Source organism: Sinohyriopsis cumingii, chromosome 4 (genome assembly GCF_028554795.1).
Source record: "Sinohyriopsis cumingii isolate HCF-2022 chromosome 4, ASM2855479v2, whole genome shotgun sequence".
Lineage (NCBI taxonomy): Eukaryota > Metazoa > Mollusca > Bivalvia > Unionida > Unionidae > Sinohyriopsis > Sinohyriopsis cumingii.
Genome location: NC_142964.1, coordinates 5,248,230 through 5,265,013, shown reverse-complemented (window position 1 = coordinate 5,265,013; position 16,784 = coordinate 5,248,230). Strand labels below are relative to the sequence as shown.

The following is a 16,784-nucleotide window of genomic DNA, read 5'->3' as shown; positions in this document are numbered from 1 at the left end:
AATTGTGGTAAAAAATCTATTCTACTGGAGTTGTAATGTATAAAAAAAATTCAAAGTATACACAGGCAGAGGCACACACACACACACAGAGAGTTCACACTCACTATAATATGGACCCTATTATAAGGGAGGAATGGCCATGAATCCCAATTCATTACCAAAGAGTAATACTTTGTGTCAAATACCTCATCTTCAAGGCAGTCCATTTGTATTATTCCAAAGATGCAAGGTTGTGACATAGACAGGTAATGAAAATGTCAGGTAGGCTGCTCCATCTCATAAAAGCAGAATAGCCTTTTAAAACTGCATTCACCAGTAACTACATTTTTCCAAATTACACAAGTCTGTGAGGCTGGAGCAAAGTATGGTTTGAAATTTGTAAGATATGAAAGGATTAAATGCTTGTGACCTAGACCGTAACTGTGCCAGGTAAATACTTTCCAAGATTAAAGGTGTGGTATGATTTAGAATGGGTCAGATTCTGACAGTAACTGTGCCAGGTAAATACTTTCCAAGATTAAAGGTGTGGTATGATTTAGAATGGGTCAGATTCTGACAGTAACTGTGCCAAGTAAATACTTTCCAAGATTAAAGGTGTGGTATGATCCAGAATGGGCCAGATTCTGACAGTAACTGTGCCAAGTAAATACTTTCCAAGATTAAAGGTGTGGTATGATCCAGAATGGGCCAGATTCTGGCAGTAACTGTGCCAGGTAAATACTTTCCAAGATTAAAGGTGTGGTATGATCCAGAATGGGCCAGATTCTGACAGTAACTGTGCCAGGTAAATACTTTCCAAGATTAAAGGTGTGGTATGATCCAGAATGGGCCAGATTCTGGCAGTAACTGTGCCAGGTAAATACTTTCCAAGATTAAAGGTGTGGTATGATCCAGAATGGGCCAGATTCTGACAGTAACTGTGCCAGGTAAATACTTTCCAAGATTAAAGGTGTGGTATGATCCAGAATGGGCCAGATTCTGACAGTAACTGTGCCAAGTAAATACTTTCCAAGATTAAAGGTGTGGTATGATCCAGAATGGGCCAGATTCTGACCGTAACTGTGCCAAGTAAATACTTTCCAAGATTAAAGGTGTGGTATGATCCAGAATGGGCCAGATTCTGACCGTAACTGTGCCAAGTAAATACTTTCCAAGATTAAAGGTGTGGTATGATCCAGAATGGGCCAGATTCTGGCAGTAACTGTGCCAGGTAAATACTTTCCAAGATTAAAGGTGTGGTATGATCCAGAATGGGCCAGATTCTGACAGTAACTGTGCCAGGTAAATACTTTCCAAGATTAAAGGTGTGGTATGATCCAGAATGGGCCAGATTCTGGCAGTAACTGTGCCAGGTAAATACTTTCCAAGATTAAAGGTGTGGTATGATCCAGAATGGGTCAGATTCTGACAGTAACTGTGCCAAGTAAATACTTTCCAAGATTAAAGGTGTGGTATGATTTAGAATGGGTCAGATTCTGACAGTAACTGTGCCAAGTAAATACTTTCCAAGATTAAAGGTGTGGTATGATCCAGAATGGGCCAGATTCTGACAGTAACTGTGCCAAGTAAATACTTTCCAAGATTAAAGGTGTGGTATGATCCAGAATGGGCCAGATTCTGACAGTAACTGTGCCAAGTAAATACTTTCCAAGATTAAAGGTGTGGTATGATCCAGAATGGGCCAGATTCTGGCAGTAACTGTGCCAGGTAAATACTTTCCAAGATTAAAGGTGTGGTATGATCCAGAATGGGCCAGATTCTGACAGTAACTGTGCCAGGTAAATACTTTCCAAGATTAAAGGTGTGGTATGATCCAGAATGGGCCAGATTCTGACAGTAACTGTGCCAAGTAAATACTTTCCAAGATTAAAGGTGTGGTATGATCCAGAATGGGCCAGATTCTGACCGTAACTGTGCCAAGTAAATACTTTCCAAGATTAAAGGTGTGGTATGATCCAGAATGGGCCAGATTCTGACCGTAACTGTGCCAAGTAAATACTTTCCAAGATTAAAGGTGTGGTATGATCCAGAATGGGCCAGATTCTGGCAGTAACTGTGCCAGGTAAATACTTTCCAAGATTAAAGGTGTGGTATGATCCAGAATGGGCCAGATTCTGACAGTAACTGTGCCAGGTAAATACTTTCCAAGATTAAAGGTGTGGTATGATCCAGAATGGGCCAGATTCTGGCAGTAACTGTGCCAGGTAAATACTTTCCAAGATTAAAGGTGTGGTATGATCCAGAATGGGTCAGATTCTGACAGTAACTGTGCCAAGTAAATACTTTCCAAGATTAAAGGTGTGGTATGATTTAGAATGGGTCAGATTCTGACAGTAACTGTGCCAAGTAAATACTTTCCAAGATTAAAGGTGTGGTATGATCCAGAATGGGCCAGATTCTGACAGTAACTGTGCCAAGTAAATACTTTCCAAGATTAAAGGTGTGGTATGATCCAGAATGGGCCAGATTCTGACAGTAACTGTGCCAAGTAAATACTTTCCAAGATTAAAGGTGTGGTATGATCCAGAATGGGCCAGATTCTGACAGTAACTGTGCCAAGTAAATACTTTCCAAGATTAAAGGTGTGGTATGATCCAGAATGGGTCAGATTCTGACAGTAACTGTGCCAAGTAAATACTTTCCAAGATTAAAGGTGTGGTATGATTTAGAATGGGTCAGATTCTGACAGTAACTGTGCCAAGTAAATACTTTCCAAGATTAAAGGTGTGGTATGATCCAGAATGGGCCAGATTCTGACAGTAACTGTGCCAAGTAAATACTTTCCAAGATTAAAGGTGTGGTATGATCCAGAATGGGCCAGATTCTGACAGTAACTGTGCCAAGTAAATACTTTCCAAGATTAAAGGTGTGGTATGATCCAGAATGGGCCAGATTCTGGCAGTAACTGTGCCAGGTAAATACTTTCCAAGATTAAAGGTGTGGTATGATCCAGAATGGGCCAGATTCTGACAGTAACTGTGCCAGGTAAATACTTTCCAAGATTAAAGGTGTGGTATGATCCAGAATGGGCCAGATTCTGACAGTAACTGTGCCAAGTAAATACTTTCCAAGATTAAAGGTGTGGTATGATCCAGAATGGGCCAGATTCTGACCGTAACTGTGCCAAGTAAATACTTTCCAAGATTAAAGGTGTGGTATGATCCAGAATGGGCCAGATTCTGACCGTAACTGTGCCAAGTAAATACTTTCCAAGATTAAAGGTGTGGTATGATCCAGAATGGGCCAGATTCTGGCAGTAACTGTGCCAGGTAAATACTTTCCAAGATTAAAGGTGTGGTATGATCCAGAATGGGCCAGATTCTGACAGTAACTGTGCCAGGTAAATACTTTCCAAGATTAAAGGTGTGGTATGATCCAGAATGGGCCAGATTCTGGCAGTAACTGTGCCAGGTAAATACTTTCCAAGATTAAAGGTGTGGTATGATCCAGAATGGGTCAGATTCTGACAGTAACTGTGCCAAGTAAATACTTTCCAAGATTAAAGGTGTGGTATGATTTAGAATGGGTCAGATTCTGACAGTAACTGTGCCAAGTAAATACTTTCCAAGATTAAAGGTGTGGTATGATCCAGAATGGGCCAGATTCTGACAGTAACTGTGCCAAGTAAATACTTTCCAAGATTAAAGGTGTGGTATGATCCAGAATGGGCCAGATTCTGACAGTAACTGTGCCAAGTAAATACTTTCCAAGATTAAAGGTGTGGTATGATCCAGAATGGGCCAGATTCTGACAGTAACTGTGCCAAGTAAATACTTTCCAAGATTAAAGGTGTGGTATGATCCAGAATGGGTCAGATTCTGACAGTAACTGTGCCAAGTAAATACTTTCCAAGATTAAAGGTGTGGTATGATTTAGAATGGGTCAGATTCTGACAGTAACTGTGCCAAGTAAATACTTTCCAAGATTAAAGGTGTGGTATGATCCAGAATGGGCCAGATTCTGACAGTAACTGTGCCAAGTAAATACTTTCCAAGATTAAAGGTGTGGTATGATCCAGAATGGGCCAGATTCTGACAGTAACTGTGCCAAGTAAATACTTTCCAAGATTAAAGGTGTGGTATGATCCAGAATGGGCCAGATTCTGACAGTAACTGTGCCAAGTAAATACTTTCCAAGATTAAAGGTGTGGTATGATCCAGAATGGGTCAGATTCTGACAGTAACTGGGAAAACACAGCATTAAAAAAACGAGTATTAAAGCCTTTTTACTCATTGGGACTTTAGTCAAGTTTAAAGTCGCTGTGACCTTGACCGTTTTTACCATAAATTTCAACTTGTTTGCAAAACCTCTTTTGTGTGTGTTAACCATAAATATTTGATATAGGTCATAGTGATCTAATAAGCAATCTTGAACAAGCCTTCCACAAGGTCAAGGTATCTGTTGTAGAACTATTTAAAATGTTATTGTGAGGAATCCATTTTTTCTTCAGTCACTGTTACCGTAACCTGTGACCTATTGAATCATAATTAACAGGCTTCATTCTTGAATCAACTGCATGCAATATACAAAGTTGGGTTAAGCATGAGATGGGTTAAGTATGATGGGTTAAGTATGCTGGGTTAAGTATGATGGGTTAAGTATGCTGGATTAAGTATAATGGGTTAAGTATGCTGGATTAAGCATGATGGGTTAAGTGTGATGGATTAAGTATAATGGGTTAAGTATGCTGGATTAAGCATGATGGGTTAAGTGTGATGGGTTCAGTATGCTGGGTTGAGCATGATGGGTTAAGTATGTTGGGTTAAGTATATGGGAAAAGTACGATGGCTTCAGCATGATGGGTTAAGTATGATGGGTTAAGTATGCTGGATTAAGTATAATGGGTTAAGTATGCTGGGTTAAGCATGATGGGTTAAGTATGATGGGTTAAGTATGCTGGGTTAAGTAAGATGGGTTAAGTATGATGGGTTAAGTAGGCTGGGTTAAGTATGATGGGTTAAGTATACTGGGTTAACCATAATGGGTTAAGTATGCTGGGTTAAGTAAGATGGGTTAAGTATGATGGTTCAGTATGTGGCAAAGAACACAGTCAAGTTATTGCACAGAAGCTATTTTCTTTTTACAATATATGTGACCTTGATTTCTGATCTACTGAATTCTAATTCAATAAGTGTCCTTCTTGCTTCAAGACATCCAAAAAGTTTGGTTACCGCTATGTTAGATGGCTTAAAACTAAAGTTACTAACGTAGACATGAAAGGTAACATACAGAAATACTGGCGGATGTCATAACATTATATGCTCTGCCATTTGGCGGACATATAAAAGTAATCAATAAAGAGTATACAAAACAATATACTACTTAACACACAAAGTTTTCTGATATTGTGTCTACCAATAAATTAGTCTGAGCCTACTAAATAAATAAAAATGTATAGGAACTGAGATGCAGACTTTGCAAAACAGAAAGCAAATTCATATTCTCATCATCTTTAGACCAAAGATGTTTCATATGCATAATATTAAAAATATGAGACACACATGTGAATAAACTCATTCCAAACATGTCAAGCAATTCAGTCTATTACCTGGATAAAAGTCATGGACTATGTCCTCAATTTCATCCACGATAAGGCCCATCGGGGAAAAGTCTTGGTTCCTGGACACAACAGTGATTAAGATGCCTTCATTTAACTCCCCAGATTTGGCCTCAGTTGCCCCATGTACACCCTCCACCAGGAAGAAACCATCCCTGTGACGAACATATATCCCATCCTGCCAGTAAGCCTTTTCACTGTCCTTTATGTGAAGGCCATGTCTGGAAAATGTTTTTAGATGAAATATATAGCAGTCCTACAAATCCCATTCATTTAGTCCCATCATTACTACTTAATCCTTTCCCAAATAAATGCATATATGCACACACCTAACTCATTTACATGCAAACAATTTGACATCTTTACCCCATTTCATTTTAAGCATGTTTTGATGACCTTGCCATATTTCCATACAAACTCTTTTGGAAAGCATTTGTTAAACAACTGCCATTTGCATCATCAAATCAATTTGCCACCTGATGTGAATATCCCCTCTATTAAGACAGCGGTCATCTTTAGGTGACCAGTTTGGAATTCTTGCCCACACTAAGTAAATGTCCTCAAATATTCTGGAATCTGCTTGCCCTAACAACCAGAGCTGATATCATAACAAAACCAAGGCATATAAAAACTTGGCATGTTCTGCCATCTTTGTTCCAGTTCATTTCTGCCTCTGAGATGATGTGAGTTCTCCGCAGGAGAATACAGTTCTTTATTGTTCTCAGACATGGTTCTTGATGTAAAAGTGAAAAGGACCAGATGAAAAGTGTGTCAAGAACACTGTTCTCACACAAATTTTCTTTGACATTATAGTACATAATTTTAAATAGTGAAGCAGAGAACCCTTTACCAAATTTTGTATTTTAGTTTTTCAAACTCTACAGACCCAAAAATAAAAAATTAGGTAAAGGGTTAATAAATGTTTACCTTGATATTAAGCTGTTGTCAATTATGTCAAGATAACCTTTATCTTGGGTGTCAGATGAGACAGGTTTTACTGCACATTTATATTTTCTTCAACAAACCTTTGGACACGATTGTACAACCAAGAATTTTTAAAAAAAGTTTTCAATGACTTCTAGAAGTTTTGAAGGTCGTTTTCTGACTGAAATTGAAATTTCTCCACATTACTTTGTTTTTCACTGCATAAAAAAGCAGAGATTGAAATTAATGCTAATTTGGTATCTCTTGGTTAGTGATTTTGGCAATAGAGCAGTAAAACCCCCGACATCACTAATTGATCAGAACAGTGAAAATTACTATCACTATCATAACAGTTACAAAATGGTTGGGAGTTGGCACTACCTTAAATGGTTAATTGCTCTGTTAATTGTGGTACCATAGTATCATTTATTTTTGTTGAGCTCAATTTTTGTGGTTTTGTTAAAAAAGGCATTTTTGTGGGTACTTAAATTCGTGGTTTTGCCTGTCAAAATTAGCATATTAGCAGGCACTTAATTTCATGGTTTAACCTCTAAAAAAAAATAAAAATAAAGAATACAAAAGAATAAAACTATGCCGATGCAAACAGCGGTCACTTACACCGTGTTTTCAATCAAGTGAACAACATCAGTAAGAACAAAAGCAGTCAACAATACTAGAACAATACTTCCATCTCCATGAGCAAAAATAAAACACCTGTCAAGATTAATTACTTTTGCCATGTTTTCGTTTGAGTGCTCAACATGAAAGGAAGCCGATGCAGCCAACAACACTGTCCAACAAGTTGCTACATCAGTACTTTCTGATGATCATGATGTTAACACAGTGGTAAAATTCAACTTAGACCCTCCGCTGAATGGATAATTGCAGCTCACATGACAATGAGTGAAAGATTGGACCTAATTATCAGTGGTTTTGAGAAAGCTGGACTTGTGTTATTCAGCAATTTGGAGATTATTTATCTGAGAAGCATTTGTGAGTACCATGAGACTTGATTGACTTGATGTTGATACAGTGGCTTTGTCCAAAAATATGTGAAGTGTGAGCTTTAATACTCTGCTGTAATTAGTGTTTATCCAGTGTTTCATTAATAATAGTGTTTCAAGAAACAGTATTTTACAGGATTGCTGTTCTTTTGGATTAAAAATGCATGGATGAAATGAAACGTGCTTTCAGAAGGATTTAAATGTTTCAACAACAGTTGTACTTGAATGAAGGATCAATTTGAATAAGTATTAAACTTAATTTTTATATACTGTTATTTTGCATTATTTTTTTCTTTCATTTTCAGTATTACTATTGTTTGAATACCTTATGCTTTTTCTCTATTTTCTCTCTATCCATACCTCAAATATTGTTTTAAGGCAGTGAGTGTAAAATTACAGCTATCGGATACCTTACCGAACGTGTGCATTGAAACAATATAAAATGATTTATAATTCTTGATTCAAGAGGTTAAAATAAAAAATAAAACAAATACATGTAAAAGCTAATATTTAATTACCAGATTACAGTATTGATCTTGATTTATCAAATACTAGTAGCTGTGTTAATCTCTAGGAATGAAACACTGTAAGAAAACAGGGGGAGGGCGGTTCATCATTGTATGTGGCTCATTTTTCATTGGGGGTTTAAATTCGTGGTTTGGGGCAACAACAAAAACCATGAAAATAGGTCCCCCATGAAAACTGATGATACGACAGTAATTGATTACCTACCAAAATCCTGTACTTAAATAGGTTCAAAATATCAATAAATAAATGGCACTCAGTATCAGAGTAGTATTAACCATCTACTGACTTTGTGAATATATATCATTGTTGATAAACAGTCCATGCATTGTACAGTGACAACTGTAAACATACAGAAGTATTTACAAGGGACATTGCTACCAATGAAATGGCAAAAATTAGATGAGGGCAAGAGGGGTGCAATCACAAAAAAGATCAAAATAAGAAACTAAGAAGTACAAGACATGCTGGAAAAATTAACACAAATGGCTGAAGTATGACCCTAATGCAATTGATGATCAATTTAACACAAATGGCTGAAGTATGACCCTAATGCACCCTAATGCAATTGATGATCAATTTAACACAAATGGCTGAAGTATGACCCTAATGCAATTGATGATCAATTTAACACAAATGGCTGAAGTATGACCCTAATGCAATTGATGATCAATTTAACACAAATGGCTGAAGTATGACCCTAATGCAATTGATGATCAATTTAACACAAATGGCTGAAGTATGACCCAATGCAATTGATGATCAGTTAACACAAATGGCTGAAGTATGACCCTAATGCAATTGATGATCAATTTAACACAAATTGCTGAAGTATGACCCTAATGCAATTGATGATCAATTTAACACAAATGGCTGAAGTATGACCCTAATGCAATTGATGATCAATTTAGCACAAATGGCTGAAGTATGACCCTAATGCAATTGATGATCAGTTAATACAAATGGCTGAAGTATGACCCAATGCAATTGATGATCAATTTAACACAAATGGCTGAAGTATGACCCAATGCAATTGATGATCAGAGTCTATGTTGTTTGTTCAACTGATTATTCCTAATACTTCATAGACCCAGATCTGCCTGGCTGCATATTATATGATGGCAGATCTCGGTCTATGAATTTTGGATCCCACTTAGATGTGAGTATTAGTTTTCCAGGTCTTATGTCCTCAAACTGTTATGACCTTTACATTTGGGATGAACCAGATGGGTTAACTCATAAACATTTTTTGAGTTTCAAAATATGTCATTTATTTTGGCATATTTAGTGACATTTTTTTAGCTTTAAAACATATCATTTACTTTGGTTAACTTACTGACTTTCTTTTGAGCTTTAAAAGATGTCATTTATTTTGGTATGTTTACTGACATTTTTTTAGCTTTAAAATATGTCATTTATTTTGGTATATTTACAGACATTTTTTTAGCTTCAAAACGTGTCATTTATTTTGGTATATTTACTGACATTCCAACAGTAACAAGATAATTACCTACTACTTCGTCTTGTTGGCTGAATAGTTCTTCCAAAGGATGATGGAAAACCTGATGTTAAACTTATCATACGTACAGACTCAGTTTGCATAAAGTGCCATTTTTCCGTGGAAAATCTTTCAACCTTGACCATAATTCTTGCCAAAAGACGAGGCCAAATTCCACTGGGGATGTACTCCATCTTGTAAAGTCGACAAACCCTCTGTTCTGGGTCAGAGACATGAGGTAAATCACCTGTGTATGTTTCAGGCAAAGTGGAAGGTATAATAAGCCTGGAAAGAAAAGAAAAAAAACATACACATGATGAAAGGTTCTCACTGAAAATGTGTATCATAATTAAAGCATATCTAACAACTACAATTCATAAAAACTTTAGATATAAAACAATAATTTACAAAAATAATTAATAAGACAAGTGAAAAACGAAACAAAACCTTAAAAGCATATCTTCTTTATTAATAATTGTCTAATCCAGACATGGGTAACTTCCTCCAAGGCACGGGATGGAAAAATGATTTTTAAAATCATGCTCTATGATGTAAATTAGGAATAAAACCAGGTCACAGGCCAGATTGATGCAATTTTGCCCAGCTCTGATCTGAATGAAAGGACCAATATGCAAATATACATATAACATATATATATATACACACACACACACACACGCACACACACAAACACTCATACAGATGGGAAAACAGGAAATAAAATGAGGGTTGGATTTGCTTGGTGTTGGATGTTTCCCTAACTTTAATCACTGAGTAATTTATTTAAAGAATAAACATGCACAGTATGCTGAACAAAACAGCCATTACATTTTTGTATAAACCTGATTTGCTATACTTTTATGTCTTCATTATCCACTATTTCTATTTTGTGGCTACATTTATTATGATTTCAACTGTACTCTGTGGGCAGCATTTTGAGGGACTGGACAGTGTTCAGCTGAGGTGCACCTTGTGAACCTCTCAACTAAATGGGTATTTCTCCCCGTAGAAACAATGCTTAATAATTCCAAAAATGGCAAAGGTCTTGTATACTTCATCAACATGAATCATCCTTGAACTATTATGAAGCCTGAGTGACAAGAAGCTGTAAGATGCTTGACAATTAAGTGTATGACATTTTGATGAAAAATTAATTGATGCTTTTATGGATAATATGGGTTCTGCATGAGTCTCCTGTAATGCTAAATAGAAATGTTGACTTTTTCCATTTCTACTGTTTTATGTCATTGCTGTTAATCTTGTTTCACATTTAAAAAAGATCTGGGTCAATGCAGTTTGCAGCTTGACTCAACTTATAAACGAGTATATACAGTAATCTTCAGAACTGTTATAAATCAATCCCACTGCATATTCCAAAATTAGTGGTCATCAGGAACTGTTATAAATCAATCCCACTGCATATTCCAAAACTCCGTGATCACCAGAAACTGTCATAAATCAATCCCACTGCATATTCCAAACTCTGTAATCACCAGGAACTGTTATAAATCAATCCCACTGAATATTCCAAAACTCAGCGGTCACTTAGGAACTGTTATAAATCAATCCCACTGCATATTCCAAACTTAGTGATCACCAGGAACTGTTGTAAATCAATCCCACTGCCTATTCCAAAACTCAGTGGTCACTTAGGAACTGTTATAAATCAATCCCACTGCATATTCCAAACTTAGTGATCACCAGGAACTGTTATAAATCAATCCCACTGCATATTCCAAAACTCAGTGGTCACTTAGGAACTGTTATAAATCAATCCCACTGCATGTTCCAAACTTAGTGATCACCAGGAACTGTTATAAATCAATCCCACTGCATATTCCAAACTTAGTGATCACCAGGAACTGTTATAAATCAATCCCACTGCATGTTCCAAACTTAGTGATCACAAGGAACTGTTATAAATCAATCCCACTGCATATTCCAAACTTAGTGATCACCAGGAACTGTTATAAATCAATCCCACTGCATATTCCAAACTTAGTGATCACCAGGAACTGTTATAAATCAATCCCACTGCATGTTCCAAACTTAGTGATCACCAGGAACTGTTATAAATCAATCCCACTGCATGTTCCAAACTTAGTGATCACCAGGAACTGTTATAAATCAATCCCACTGCATATTCCAAACTTAGTGATCACTAGGAACTGTTATAAATCAATCCCACTGCATGTTCCAAACTTAGTGATCACCAGGAACTGTTATAAATCAATCCCACTGCATATTCCAAACTTAGTGATCACCAGGAACTGTTATAAATCAATCCCACTGCATGTTCCAAACTTAGTGATCACCAGGAACTGTTATAAATCAATCCCACTGCATGTTCCAAACTTAGTGATCACCAGGAACTGTTATAAATCAATCCCACTGCATATTCCAAACTTAGTGATCACCAGGAACTGTTATAAATCAATCCCACTGCATGTTCCAAACTTAGTGATCACCAGGAACTGTTATAAATCAATCCCACTGCATGTTCCAAACTTAGCGATCACCAGGAACTGTTATAAATCAATCCCACTGCATGTTCCAAACTTAGCGATCACCAGGAACTGTTATAAATCAATCCCACTGCATGTTCCAAACTTAGCGATCACCAGGAACTGTTGTAAATCAATCCCACTGCATGTTCCAAACTTAGTGATCACCAGGAACTGTTGTAAATCAATCCCACTGCATGTTCCAAACTTAGTGATCACCAGGAACTGTTGTAAATCAATCCCACTGCATGTTCCAAACTTAGTGATCACCAGGAACTGTTATAAATCAATCCCACTGCATGTTCCAAACTTAGTGATCACCAGGAACTGTTATAAATCAATCCCACTGCATATTCCAAACTTAGTGATCACCAGGAACTGTTATAAATCAATCCCACTGCATATTCCAAACTTAGTGATCACCAGGAACTGTTATAAATCAATCCCACTGCATATTCCAAACTTAGTGATCACCAGGAACTGTTATAAATCAATCCCACTGCATATTCCAAACTTAGTGATCACTAGGAACTGTTATAAATCAATCCCACTGCATGTTCCAAACTTAGTGATCACCAGGAACTGTTATAAATCAATCCCACTGCATGTTCCAAACTCTGTAATCACCAGGAACTGTTATAAATCAATCCCACTGCATATTCCAAACTTAGTGATCACCAGGAACTGTTATAAATCAATCCCACTGCATGTTGCAAACTCTGTAATCACCAGGAACTGTTATAAATCAATCCCACTGCATGTTCCAAACTTAGTGATCACCAGGAACTGTTATAAATCAATCCCACTGCATGTTCCAAACTTAGTGATCACCAGGAACTGTTATAAATCAATCCCACTGCATGTTCCAAACTCTGTAATCACCAGGAACTGTTATAAATCAATCCCACTGCCTATTCCAAACTTAGTGATCACCAGGAACTGTTATAAATCAATCCCACTGCATATTCCAAACTTAGTGATCACCAGGAACTGTTGTAAATCAATCCCACTGCATATTCCAAAACTCAGTGATCACCAGGAACTGTTATAAATCAATCCCACTGCATATTCCAAACTTAGTGATCACCAGGAACTGTTATAAATCAATCCCACTGCATGTTCCAAACTCTGTAATCACCAGGAACTGTTATAAATCAATCCCACTGCATATTCCAAACTTAGTGATCACCAGGAACTGTTATAAATCAATCCCACTGCATGTTCCAAACTCTGTAATCACCAGGAACTGTTATAAATCAATCCCACTGCATGTTCCAAACTTAGTGATCACCAGGAACTGTTATAAATCAATCCCACTGCATGTTCCAAACTTAGTGATCACCAGGAACTGTTATAAATCAATCCCACTGCATGTTCCAAACTCTGTAATCACCAGGAACTGTTATAAATCAATCCCACTGCCTATTCCAAACTTAGTGATCACCAGGAACTGTTATAAATCAATCCCACTGCATATTCCAAACTTAGTGATCACCAGGAACTGTTGTAAATCAATCCCACTGCATATTCCAAAACTCAGTGATCACCAGGAACTGTTATAAATCAATCCCACTGCATATTCCAAACTTAGTGATCACCAGGAACTGTTATAAATCAATCCCACTGCATGTTCCAAACTCTGTAATCACCAGGAACTGTTTTAAATCAATCCCACTGCATATTCCAAACTTAGTGATCACCAGGAACTGTTGTAAATCAATCCCACTGCATATTCCAAACTTAGTGATCACCAGGAACTGTTATAAATCAATCCCACTGCATATTCCAAAACTCAGTGATCACCAGGAACTGTTATAAATCAATCCCACTGCATATTCCAAAACTCTGTGATCACCAGGAACTGTTGTAAATCAATCCCACTGCATATTCCAAAACTCAGTGATCACCAGGAACTGTTATAAATCAATCCCACTGCATATTCCAAACTCTGTAATCACCAGGAACTGTTATAAATCAATCCCACTGCATATTCCAAACACTGTAATCACCAGGAACTGTTATAAATCAATCCCACTGCATATTCCAAACTCTGTAATCACCAGGAACTGTTATAAATCAATCCCACTGCATATTCCAAACTCTGTAATCACCAGGAACTGTTATAAATCAATCCCACTGCATATTCCAAACTTAGTGATCACCAGGAACTGTTGTAAATCAATCCCACTGCATATTCCAAACTTAGTGATCACCAGGAACTGTTATAAATCAATCCCACTGCACATTCCAAAACTCAGTGATCACCAGGAACTGTTATAAATCAATCCCACTGCATATTCCAAAACTCAGTGATCACCAGGAACTGTTGTAAATCAATCCCACTGCATATTCCAAAACTCAGTGATCACCAGGAACTGTTATAAATCAATCCCACTGCATATTCCAAACTCTGTAATCACCAGGAACTGTTATAAATCAATCCCACTGCATATTCCAAACTCTGTAATCACCAGGAACTGTTATAAATCAATCCCACTGCATATTCCAAACTCTGTAATCACCAGGAACTGTTATAAATCAATCCCACTGCATATTCCAAACTTAGTGATCATCAGTTAACTGGTCTTTAGCAACTACAACTATCATTCAGTTAATTTAATTATAAAAACTGTTATAAATCAAATCCGCTGCAAAGTCTAAATTCACTGAACCCAGAAACCATTATTAATTAGTTCATTGGTCCTCAGCAAATATTATAAATTAGTAAACTGGTCCTAGCAACTATTATAAACCAGACCATTGGTCCCAGCAACTGTTATCGATCAGTTCAATGAATACCGTGACTGCTATAAATCCATTCACTGGTCTCCAGCAATTGTTATAAATATATTCCACTGCATATTCTAAATTTATTTGTCATCAGCAAATGTTATAAATCAGTTCCTTGGTCCCCAGAAACTGTAATAAATCAGTTAAACTGTTATAAACCAGTTTCACTCTATTCTGTCGATTAATTTTGTGAGTACCAATTTCTATTGCTTTGGAAAAGTTACATTTTTTTTAATCACTTAACTTGCAGATTGCGGAAACAAACAGTACAAAATGTATTGTTTCTATAGATAAATCACTAGGGAAAAGGTCTGTACAACTCATTATTTATATCAATGAATCACTAGGGAAAAGAACAGTACAACTCATTGTTTCTATAGATGAATCACTTGGGAAACAAACAGTACAAATTGTTATTGTTTCTAAAGATGAATCATTAGGGAAATGGACGGTACAACTCACAGTGTTTCTATTAATGAAACACTAGGGAAAAGAACAGGACAACTCATATTGTTTTTATAGATAAATCACTAGGGAAAAGAACAGTACAATTCATTGTTTCTCTAGATGAATCACTAGGGAAAAGAACAGTACAATATAATGTTTCTATAGATGAATCACTAGGGAAAAGAACAGTACAACTCATTATTTCTATAGATGAATCACTAGGCAAAATAACAGTACAACTCATTGTTTTTATAGACGAATAATTAGGAATTAGGGCAGTACAACTCATATAGTTTCTATAGATGAATCACTAGGGAAATGAACAGTACAAATCATTGTTTCTATAGATGAATCACTGGGTAAAAGAACAATGCAACTCATATTGTTTCAGATCTATTGATGAATCACTAGGAAAAAGAACAATGCAACTCATTATTTCTATTGATGAATCACTAGGGAAAGTAACAGTACAACACATTGTTTCTATAGATGAATCACTAGGGAATAGAGCAGTACAACTCATATTGTTTCTATACATGAATGAGTAGGGAAATGAACAGTACAACTCACTGTTATAGATGAACTACTAGACAATAGGGCAGTACAACACATAGTTGATATAGATGAATCAACAAGGAAAAGAACATTACAACTATACATAAATCAATAGGTATTAGGGCAGTACACCTATAGTTTGTATAGATGAGTCACTAGAGAAAAGAGCAGTACAACTCATTGTTTCTATAGATGAATCACTAGGGAAAAGGGCAGAAGAATTCATATTGTTTCTATAGATGAATCCATAGGGAAAAGAACAGTACAACTCATTCTTTCTATAGATGAATCACTGGGGAAACGAACAGGAAACTCAAATTGTTTCTACAGATGAATCACAAGGGAATAAGGCAGTAGAACTCATATTGTTCTACAGATGAATCACTAGGGAATAGGGCAGTACAACTCATACTGTTCTACAGATGAATCACTAGGGAATAGGGCAGTACAACTCATACTGTTCTACAGATGAATCACTAGGGAATAGAGCAGTACAACTCATACTGTTCTACAGATGAATCACTAGGAAATAGGGCAGTACAACTCATACTGTTCTACAGATGAATCACTAGGGAATAGGGCAGTACAACTCATAGTTTCTATAGATGAATCACTAGGAAAAACAACAGTACAACTACAGATGAATTACTAGGGAAAAAAACAGTACAACTACAGATGAATCACTAGGGAAAAGAACAGTACAAATATAGATGAATCACTAGGGAATAGGGCAGTGCAACTATAGATGAATCACTAGGGAAAAGAACAGTACAACTATAGATGAATCACTAGGAAAAAGAACAGTACAACTATTGATGATTCACTAGAAATAAAAACAGTACAACTATAGATGAATCACTAGGAAAAAGAACAGTACAACTACAGATGAATCACTAGGGAATAGGGCAGTACAACTATAGATGAATCACAAAGTAAAAGAACAGTACAACTATAGATGAATCACTAGGAAAAAGAACAGT

The 16,784-nt window shown here is 36.6% G+C and overlaps 1 protein-coding gene across 2 annotated transcripts in view; it reads right to left on the bottom strand.

Annotated features, from left to right (window-relative positions):
* LOC149800564 (leucine-rich repeat serine/threonine-protein kinase 1-like) overlaps positions 1-16,784 on the bottom strand; it is a 231,780-nt gene that overhangs the window by 45,731 nt on the left and 169,265 nt on the right. For both annotated transcript variants that reach the window (XM_089954509.1, XM_089954510.1), the window contains 2 exons: positions 9,521-9,793; positions 5,549-5,778 (listed from right to left, as the gene is read on the bottom strand). In XM_089954509.1, the coding sequence (XP_089810635.1) occupies positions 5,549-5,778; positions 9,521-9,793 (503 nt within the window). The remainder of the gene's footprint in view (positions 1-5,548; positions 5,779-9,520; positions 9,794-16,784) is intronic.